General features: G+C 45.3%; 1 protein-coding gene across 1 annotated transcript in view; it reads left to right on the top strand.

Moving 5' to 3' along the window:
- The window catches only part of RASSF3 (Ras association domain family member 3), an 80,136-nt gene extending 71,485 nt beyond the window's left edge, over positions 1-8,651 (top strand). The window contains exons 3-5 of the mRNA XM_027774062.1: positions 1,834-2,071; positions 4,129-4,238; positions 7,624-8,651. Coding sequence (XP_027629863.1) covers positions 1,834-2,071; positions 4,129-4,238; positions 7,624-7,773 — 498 coding nt within the window. The 3' untranslated portion in view covers positions 7,774-8,651. The remainder of the gene's footprint in view (positions 1-1,833; positions 2,072-4,128; positions 4,239-7,623) is intronic.
- The last annotated feature ends 1,155 nt before the right edge of the window (positions 8,652-9,806 follow it).

The raw sequence follows: 9,806 nt of genomic DNA, 5'->3' as shown, positions 1-9,806 counted from the left end.
CTTTCCCTTTCACCGGCTCTGTCTCTGTCTCTCTGGTGAGGGCACATACCCTAAGGCAAAAATCTAAAAAACAAACAAACAAAAAAAAACAAGTGGAACAGCTTAAAATTTTATTTTAAAAGATTTTGTGATTCCCCTCCACCTCCTCCCTCACCCCAAGGATTTTTAGCATCACTGCCCACCATAGAGATGGGAACTCAGATTCTAACGAGACCTTGGGTAAGGTTTTATCTTGTATGAAATGAATAGGGAAGTGTCAAGAAAAGGATTTTGTGTTCCCAGACTGGAATATGGTGGGGCTGGGGTTTTTCTCAGGCTGGTTGTCAGGGTAAGAAGGGGCTTGTGATACTCAGCTTCCTATGCGTTGTTATGGGCTGTCAGGCTTTTACCACTGTTGAAGCACAGTGGGGAGTGGGGACCTAGGAGGGAGAAGGGCTAGGGCCTGTGATAATGAAATGAGAGCTGACAACAAAGGTTCCCGTTCCTCTAAACTGAGGTGGCCTCTGTGCTTGCCCACCCCTCAGAGACCTTCCATGCAGTGCCTGTCGTCCCTCGGTGCCAGTTTCTAGGGACCTTGGCCCCTGCCTTTCAGTCTGTTGACTTTGAACTGACAGAGTTCAGTACAGGACAGGGCGACCCATTTAAAACAGGCCCTGCTGAATTCTGTGACCTTTGGAGAGGAGCTTTTAAATATCAATCTTTGTGATTAAAGGTTTCTCCCCAGTGGGACTGCACCAGAAAGGGGGAGAGGGACAGATAATCCCAAGATTATTTTTCATCGTCCCAACAGTGATCATTCTTTTTCAAACACACATTCATCAAAGGAGAAAAATCCTACTTGCTGTGTTTTCTTTCTTTCCCCATGGAGATGGGAACAGATACACATCACCATACTGTTTGAAAGATAAAAACTTTCAAGTTATACGGTACTTCTTGAAATAAGAGTGAACGAGTCAGTTTGTATTATAAAGTGATCTGATGGAAAGGGAGAAAATAATGGACCGCAAAGGAAGTTTGTCACGTGTTTTAACGGTGGCATTTATAACAACTGATGATTTAAGAAATACTTTTTTTTTTCTATACATATACTAAAAGCAAAAAATAAAAAAAAGTGAAGATATGACCATTGCAGGTGCTATTATTTCTGGCAACTACGAAATAGTAATTTTTTCATAAGTCAAGAGAAGGGCTTATGTATAATATAATACCTGTAGTTTATGTAGGTTGAGTGAGTTTTTCTAATGTTGCTGCCTGAGGTGCCTACAGCATATCCCATGCTGTATGGTATAAATGCTGCATTAAACAGTTAAGCAAAGTTGGTAGACATATTATAGTAGCGGCGAGGAATGAACACAGCCTGTTTCTGTGTCAGCTCTTTGTTGACTTAGGTATTTCAGAGTCCGAATCGTGGCCTTTGTGTGTCATGGAGTCATTAGCGGGGATGTTGTTTCCTTGAAGCATTTAGCCTAGACATACTGGCCAAGCTTTGATAAGTTTATGGTCTAGCTGACATCTGCTGCACTGGATTGTAACCTCACTCTGGGCCCTGACCTCTCACATGTAGCCTCAGGGGCTTGAGACTTGAAACTTCAGTCTGCTGTGGCATCAGGGGGTGTCTTTAATTGCCACATCTGCCCTGCAGACCCTGCTTCTGGAAGCACTTTGCCTCCCCTCGGAGGGCATTCCCTTGAGGCAGTGTTAAGTTCTGCCACAAAGCTGTAGGAGAAAAGAACAGGAAAAAGAGGGTTTTACCTTCCTCTTTTGTTTTGAGACGCTCCTTCCCTAAAACACAGGGTCTGCCCTGCTAAGTGTGTGTGTTTCTCCCCACTGCAGAATTCAAATGGGATTTACACTGGCTTCATTAAAGTCCAGATGGAACTCTGCAGACCTCCACAGACTTCTCTGAATCCTGGAAAACTCGCTCCCAGTAGCAACGGCTGTATGAACACGCTTCATATCAGCAGCACGAACACTGTCGGGGAGGTGATCGAGGCCCTGCTCAAAAAGTTTCTTGTGACCGAGAGCCCTTCTAAGTTTGCACTTTATAAGCGTTGTCACAGGGAAGACCAAGGTATGCCACCACTTTTAAACGGAAATGGTCCTTGCTTCTGCTCAGATCTGTTGTCCGCATTGGGGGAAGGAAGGAAGATGGATGTATCTGTGTCCATTATATCAGTGCACAGAGGAAGATTCTGGAAGCCTCCTGGGTGTCTCCTTTTTTTTTTTGAACTGGACAATTGTAGGTCTGAGGTGCTTAGAGGCGTCCACATGTGAAGGCATTTATGGGAGAGCTTGAGATTGCACAGGGGCAGCTTTAATTATTTAACTAGAGGTTTTCAAGGGCACATCCCATATTTGCATCTGCATGTGGCTCAGTGGCCTTACATCTCATAAGACCTTGAGCATGAGGGCATATGTGTGTCATGGCGTGTTCCAGCTTCCTGAGGGAGATGGCCCAGCCCCGACCTCTTTGTGCCTGTAGCATGTCTTGGGTGGCCTTCCACTGGAACGTCTTTGTACCCTACCCTCCAGAGGCACATCAGTTGGAGGAACAACATTTAGATCTGGAGTCTGTCTTTCTAAACTTCACACCCACATACAGTGGAGGGAAAGAAACTATTAAATTACAGCATAAGACTGAGAAAGATGTTCCATGTTAGGCGGTCAAATGGACATTGATACCAACGATGGACATCAGGGATTTAGGGATTTACTGCATGCTGAGTTGAAAATGCCGTGTATGTGTGAGCAACAAACAATTTAAGTGGGTAAAGCCTACAGTAGCTATAGAAGAAAATATAGAAGCCAGAAGATGGCATGGTGGTTAAGGTATTGGATCCCCATATGGTCAGCCATGGTTTGAGTCCTGGACCTGGCAGTTTTGAAAAAAAAAAAAAAAAAATCATGCCAGACATGTGTGTATGTGTGCATGCCCAGAATCCCAAGAGGGAATGTGGCATGGCCATCCCCTCGGGGAGTGATTTCTCACTTTTCCTCTCTCTGTCTCTCTCGGGTGAGCACGTGTGCCCTATTTCAAAAACCTAAAAAAAAAAGAAAAGAAAAGGAAAAGGAAATAAAAAGTATATTGAGTGCGCCGGGATAGTAACGCCCTTCAGTGGCATGGGATGAAAGCAGCTAGTTGCTGAGTGCTGAGCGTGTTTATTTTTCTTGTTTTAAACACATACCATGTAGCTAGGCCCTGCAGAATACAATGATGAGTACCTAGGGCTCTTATTCCCCAGAGGCCATGGGCTTGGAGCCTGGGAAAAGTTCATACCCACAGGGAAATTGGCACCTAAAGGGAGTTACATTGGAAGAGCCACAATAACACGGAGATGCTCAGATGGCCTTTTTTCCCCCCCTTATTTTTCAAACTTGCCAGTGTCTTTGCCTGCTCACCTGGACTTCGAGTACACAGTCTGAAAATAATAGCATCCTGTTGAAATAGTACACGGATGGCTGGCGAATCTTTCACCACCGCAGGCAGTGCCAGTACTGAGGATGTGTGTGGCAAGAGGCAGCAGCTGTGCCTGAGGCCACCGGAGCTTATATTGTGATCGCCTGGTTTGCTTAGGGCTGGTCATTCTTTTTTTTATCATATATATATATATATATTTTTCTTTGCCATAGTGTGTGTCCACTTACTAGAGAGAAAGTGAGAAATCACCCCTTGGGGAGATAGCCACGCCATGGTTCCTTTTCCTCTCTTGGGATTTTGGGACGGACACACACACACACACACACACACACACACACGGCATCTAGGACTCGAACCATGGAGTGGATCCCACATCACTGCCTTGACCTCCACACCATCTGCTTGACCCTGCAGATCCTTTTTAAAACTTCTTATTTGTTTTCTAAAGGTAAGAACAGAACTAACGATAAGCGTTAGTTGGGTCTAATGCATATCTTAATCATGGTACTATTCACATTGGATAAATAAAGAGGAAATCGATTTCTTTCTACTGTGGGCTCCTGTAATAAGATGGGGAAGATGATGGCTCGGAGGCTGGGGTAACATGGACTGTTTCTCACCTTGATCTGGAGGGGAGGGGATAAGGGTTGGCGGTGGTGTCAGAAATGGCTAAATACTCTGGTTGTAATGTTCTGCTTGTTCCTCCCCAGTCTATGCCTGCAAGCTCTCAGAGCGGGAACATCCACTTTACCTGCGGTTGGTAGCAGGGCCCAGAACAGATACCCTTAGTTTTGTTCTTCGTGAACACGAAACAGGAGAGGTAGGTGATGATTTCTTATTGCCTTAAGCTTATATAGACAACTGTTTTATTGTTCTAGCGTGGTGAGTGGTGATCGCACCACTGAGGAGAGGTGGGAGAGGAGGGAGAGAGAGAGAGGGGTGCAGAGCCTTTGAATTGTTAGAAACGAGCCCCAAGTCAGCCTACAGGACAATTCTCTTATATTGGTCTGCAATTTCCAGAGATGGGAAGAAATAAAACTTACTTGATCTGCATCCAAAGAGTCATTTTCACCCCTTCCCACCTCCAAATTGCCCCAACCCAGCTGACCTTTGAAAGTCGACACTCTCCATATGTTTGCTCCAGGCTAATTTCCTTCTAAAGGGAAATAAAAGGAAATCCTATCTCCTTACCAACAGACATTTAACTTTCCAGAATCGGTTTTCTCCTTTGCCCAAGTCAAACAGTTTGGAAATTCTGTTTACATGTGTGCATCCTTTGCTGTTTTCTCTTCTGGGAGCATGGCGTTTAGGCCCGTTCAAAAGGAAAAAAGCGCCCGAGACTGTCATCCAGATCAAGTGTCGACTTTAAACCTCCATCAAGCAAGTTTCTCAAGCTCTGAGTCTCAGTCTTCTATCTGCAACAGGAAATGGCATTTAGTAGCCCGGCAGGAATAGGGTTTCTAGGTTGGAAGTGACGAAACCAGGGCTCTGCTTCCTACTTCTCATTAGATTGAGAGCATGGCCTTGAGTAAGAGTCTTTTAAATCCGTGAAGTGGGATTGAACATTTTTAAAAAGGTGGCTTTGAGTCACAAATTAGAAATGTATGTAAACATACTTTGTGGGTTGTACATTTATATGTGTAAGTTAGAACTTTACTCAGGGAGTTTTAGGAAGACAGTGATTTTATATATTTTTGAAGTTTGTGTTGATTCTTTCGATTGGAAGCTTTTTGAGTAATTGAGACTCATTTTGGGGGGCATTTGGGTACAGGCATCTTATTTGGCTCTGCAGTTGGATAACCAGACATATTAGAATTGTTTCGTCAGTGTTTTACTTTTCTTATCATTGGTCTTTTAGGTATTTTGCATAATTTAGTACAACTCGAGGTACATGATCTGGGAAGGAATTAATATTAACTTAGTGTTGACGTTCCAGGCTGCCGTGTCAGACCTCTGTATGACATTCTGTTTCTTAGTTATTTAAGGAAAACTGAACTGCGGAAGAAACTTCCCAAAGCTGTTTGGGAGTGGAAGGGAGAAGACATTTTTTAAATTAATTAATTAATTAATTAATTATATTACTTTTAAGTTTGCTATAGGGCAGATCTGCTCACCAGAAAGAGAGAGACAGAGACAGAGAGAGGGAATGTGAGAGAGCAAGCCACCAGGTCTGGGACTTAAACCACAGTCAGCCATGTAGGAGCACAACGCCTCAACCACCATACCACCTGCTGGCCTCAAGAAGAAATGTTTTATAGTGTCTTATTTTGGAGACCTTAACATACATGGACAAAAGTGAAATATGTACAAACTCACAGAACGCTGTGGAAGTTTTGCTCTTCTACTCCTTGTCTCTCATTTTCCTTAGCCACCAGCTCCAGACTTGTCTCCAGGAACTGTGCCGTATAGCCCACCGGCTGGCTTTATTCACTGTTCCCTCTATGCATTTGTGTCAGGTCGTCTCAAATGTTTTCTTCACCCCATCAGACAACAGTCTTGGCCATGGCAGTGGTTCTCAGCCAGGACCCAGAGGCCCCTTTGGGAGGGGAGGCCATGTTTGATAAAAAACCTTTCAGGTCATGTAAAACACCATCCTTGATATTCACTGCTTTCTTTTATTTTTGCATCAGGAAGAGAGAGGGAGAAGGAGAAAGCGCCCCTTGTGGGGCAGGGTCACGTCTCAGTCCCTTCTCCATCCTGTTGGGATTTGGGCACACATGCATATGCGCCTTGAGTGGTTTTCAAGCTGCTGGGTCTGGCACTGAAACCATGCAGCTGGCCATGTGGGATCCAGCTGCCTTAACCACTTGGTCATTGCCATGGTCCAGCTCTCACTGCTCTAATTTCTTACAAGTTCTTTTTTGAAAGAGATTTTTGCTATAGTGTGTATACTCTTGCCAGAGAGACAGAGAGCAAGAAATCACCCCTCAGGGGGATGGCCACACCACATTCCCTTCTCCTCTGTTCTCCTCTCAGGATCTTGAGCACGCATACGCATGCACCTGGCGTGAGTTTTAAGCTGCCAAATCCAGGACTTGAATCATGGTCGACTATGTGGGAGTCCAGCAACAGAACCATTACTCCCATCTGCTGGTTCCCCTACAAGTTATTATTATTATTATTATTATTATTTTTGTTTCTCTGTTTCCTCTGAGACACACACACACACACACACACACACCCACAGACCCACAGATGGCACTCCCAACAAAGTCTTGATGCCGTGATCCACGCCCAGTGTCAGCCAACCCTGGCTCACGGGCGTGTGTGTGCCTGGTGTATCAGGGAGCCTTCCTATGTGGATCTACCTCTGTACCACTGTCTGGCCCCTAACAAGTTAGAAAAAAAGATGTTTTGTGTGCCTGCTGAGTAGGTGCTAGTGGAGAAACAGAACTCAGAGCCTTAAGGGCAAAAGATCAGCCCCAAATAATAGGATGTAGGGCAGGGCAGGTAGGTGCAGACAGGTAGATACTAAGCAAAGAATGTAGGCAGAATGGAGGAGGGGAGGCCATGTGCTAAGCCACTTGGAGTAATGGGTGAGGCTTACTGTGAGCGAGATGGGGCGGGAGAGGTCAGGACCTTCCAGACTGAACCAATCAACCAAGGGAAGCCATTAATCAGACTCTAAGCAGGGGAGAGCCTTGACTAGATTTGTAGTTTACAAAGAGTATTCTGTTCAGGAAACAGCCGCAGGAGTGTGAGAGTAGAGTGAAGAACCCAGGTGAGGCTGTCCCAGAGCAACAGGAGGAGATTGTGGTAGCAAGCTCTAGCCAGGGAGTACAGTTGGGGAAAAAGCAGGCCAACCGGACAGCCATTTGGGGACAAGAATGATTGTGGGAGGTGAGAAAGAAGGCAATGATCGTGAGGACTCCAAATTAAGATGAAGGGAGTACTGAGTTGTTTCTAAAACCTTTGGAGGTCAAAAGAGGTGAGGAACAAAAGTGTCCCATGGCCTGAAGGATACGGTGGTCTTTGATCTTAGCGAGAGCCATTTTGGAGAACGAGGGGAAAGGACAGAAGGGCAATTGGAGTGAGCTGAGGTGGGAGTAGGAGTGGAGGGGTCCCAACGGCTGGGAGCCTTGATGTCTGAGGCACCAGGTGTGCAGGGAGGGCAATGAAGCCCGCAGGAGCTCCTGGCCAGCGTTCCTAAGACTTGACTTTGAATTCAACTCCCGGCACTTTTCTTTCTTCGCTTTCTCTCTCAGTGGGAAGCCTTCAGCCTTCCAGAACTGCAGAATTTCTTGCGCATCTTGGACAAGGAAGAAGACGAGCAGCTGCAGAACCTGAAGAAGCGCTACACAGCCTACAGACACAAGCTGGAAGAAGCCCTCAGCGAGGTGTGGAAACCCGATTAATGCGCAAGGCTCCCTGCCAGTAAGGCGCAGTGTGGACCGATGCATGGAACAGCAACAAGTGCCTCTCTTCTCAGAGCGCTCCTTTCTTGCCCCATGATGTGAGGGTCTTCTCCCTCTTCTCTCTAGATTTAGTTTCCCAGACCTGGTCACGCAGCCCCCTGCACCTTACGCATCCCGTGTAAGGGAGTCGGCTTATTCTGTTACAGCACCGCGGTGATACCTCTCGGCCAGCTGTGAACCTGTAGTCTCCTGAGGAGCGTTCTAGAGTGTTTGGAAGCATGAATTCTGGTTTTTAATTTTTTTTTTCCTTTCTTATTTTCTGTTATTCTAATTATGTGATGATGCTGTTAAGCTTAAAGAAGTTAAAATGATTTTTTATAAGAGTTTAACAAGGTGTGGAGAGCAACAAGGAATCTCTTTGAATACTTGTCCTGTGTTGAAACTACCTGCTTTTGTTTTTAAGTGTCAGAGGAATCTATCCATGTGAATTGAAAGGCACAGGAATCTAGTAACAGAAGTCTGTGAAGGATTTTGTGGGAGTTTGACAGAGAGTAGGAGCAAGTTTGGAAGAAGGCATGTGTAGGGGACGTGAGCTCTAAGGGCTGGCGAAGGTGGCTGGTGAATGCATTGGTGATAGAGGAGAGGTGGAGCTGCTGGAGAATGAGTCAGAAGCATCTAGTGTTGAGAAGTTAAACCCATTTTAGGATTGCTTGATTTCCTGGTCAGCGACGTGTGGGAACAGAGCCAAAGAGGTAGCTAAGCCAAAAGGAGGGACCCATGACCTCTGCCAGCTAGCTGGAGAATCAGGCAGGTGGGTCTTTCAGACCTGGGTGGAGCTGCCTTGTGCAGCCGATTCTGACCCCTTGATTCTGCCCTCCGGAGTTGAAGGTCTGATTGGTGTAGCTTCTCTTCGTAGGCAAGCAATGAGCATTTGCTAACGCCTATCACGATACATGTTCTCCCCAGAAGTTGTCAGAGCTGAAAAGGAATTTGGGTAGGGGCAGCTGTTTTCTCTCTTGTTAGCTGGGGGATATATCAAGTAAAGGAGACTTTTGTGACAATCATTCCCTTCCTTTCTCCCCCATCTTCCTTTTTTCTTTCCTTCCCTTCTCCCCCTTCTTTTTAACTTTCCTTTCTCTCTCTCTCTCCCATTCCCCCCCTTCTGTCTTGTTTTTATAAATTGAAGTTTGTATTTACATGACATAGAACAGGGATATTGACTATAGATTCTAAAGATTCCAGATTCTCCGTTCTAAAGGACAACTTGACTGAGAGCAGGTGCACCCCAGGAAAGGGAGGAAAATCCACACCCAGCTGACGACCCAACAGGGGTTCCTTAGGGACATAGTTTAACAAAAGCGCATGTTCCTACCAACCAAAGAAATGCATGTGCAATAGAAGCCTTCCTAAACAGGCGAAATAACCTCATTTTAAAGCAGTTTCATCTGAGAACACAGAGAAGGGTATGCTGTGGATCCAGAGGGGGCTTACAGTCTATTTTTAGTCTAGATATATTTTGTTTATAAATTCCCAAGGAATTGTTAACACTTTGGTGACACCTAATGGATTCTTTTTGAAATTCCAAGGTGCTTCAGTTCTTGGCCTCCTAAGTGGTGTGTGCCTTTTATTGCATTTCTGTTCCTCCTGGTGGCTCTCTGACCGTTAAGTTAAAATGATTTTTTATAAGAGTTTAACAAGGTGTGGAGAGCAACAAGGAATCTCTTTGAATACTTGTCCTGTGTTGAAACTACCTGCTTTTGTTTTTAAGTGTCAGAGGAATCTATCCATGTGAATTGAAAGGCACAGGAATCTAGTAACAGAAGTCTGTGAAGGATTTTGTGGGAGTTTGACAGAGAGTAGGAGCAAGTTTGGAAGAAGGCATGTGTAGGGGACGTGAGCTCTAAGGGCTGGCGAAGGTGGCTGGTGAATGCATTGGTGATAGAGGAGAGGTGGAGCTGCTGGAGAATGAGTCAGAAGCATCTAGTGTTGAGAAGTTAAACCCATTTTAGGATTGCTTGATTTCCTGGTCAGCG

This window comes from Tupaia chinensis, unplaced genomic scaffold, assembly GCF_000334495.1.
Source record: "Tupaia chinensis unplaced genomic scaffold, TupChi_1.0 Scaffold000395_1, whole genome shotgun sequence".
Taxonomy (NCBI): domain Eukaryota; kingdom Metazoa; phylum Chordata; class Mammalia; order Scandentia; family Tupaiidae; genus Tupaia; species Tupaia belangeri.
Note: the sequence above shows the minus strand (reverse complement) of the source record. Positions and strands in the feature narration are given on the sequence as shown.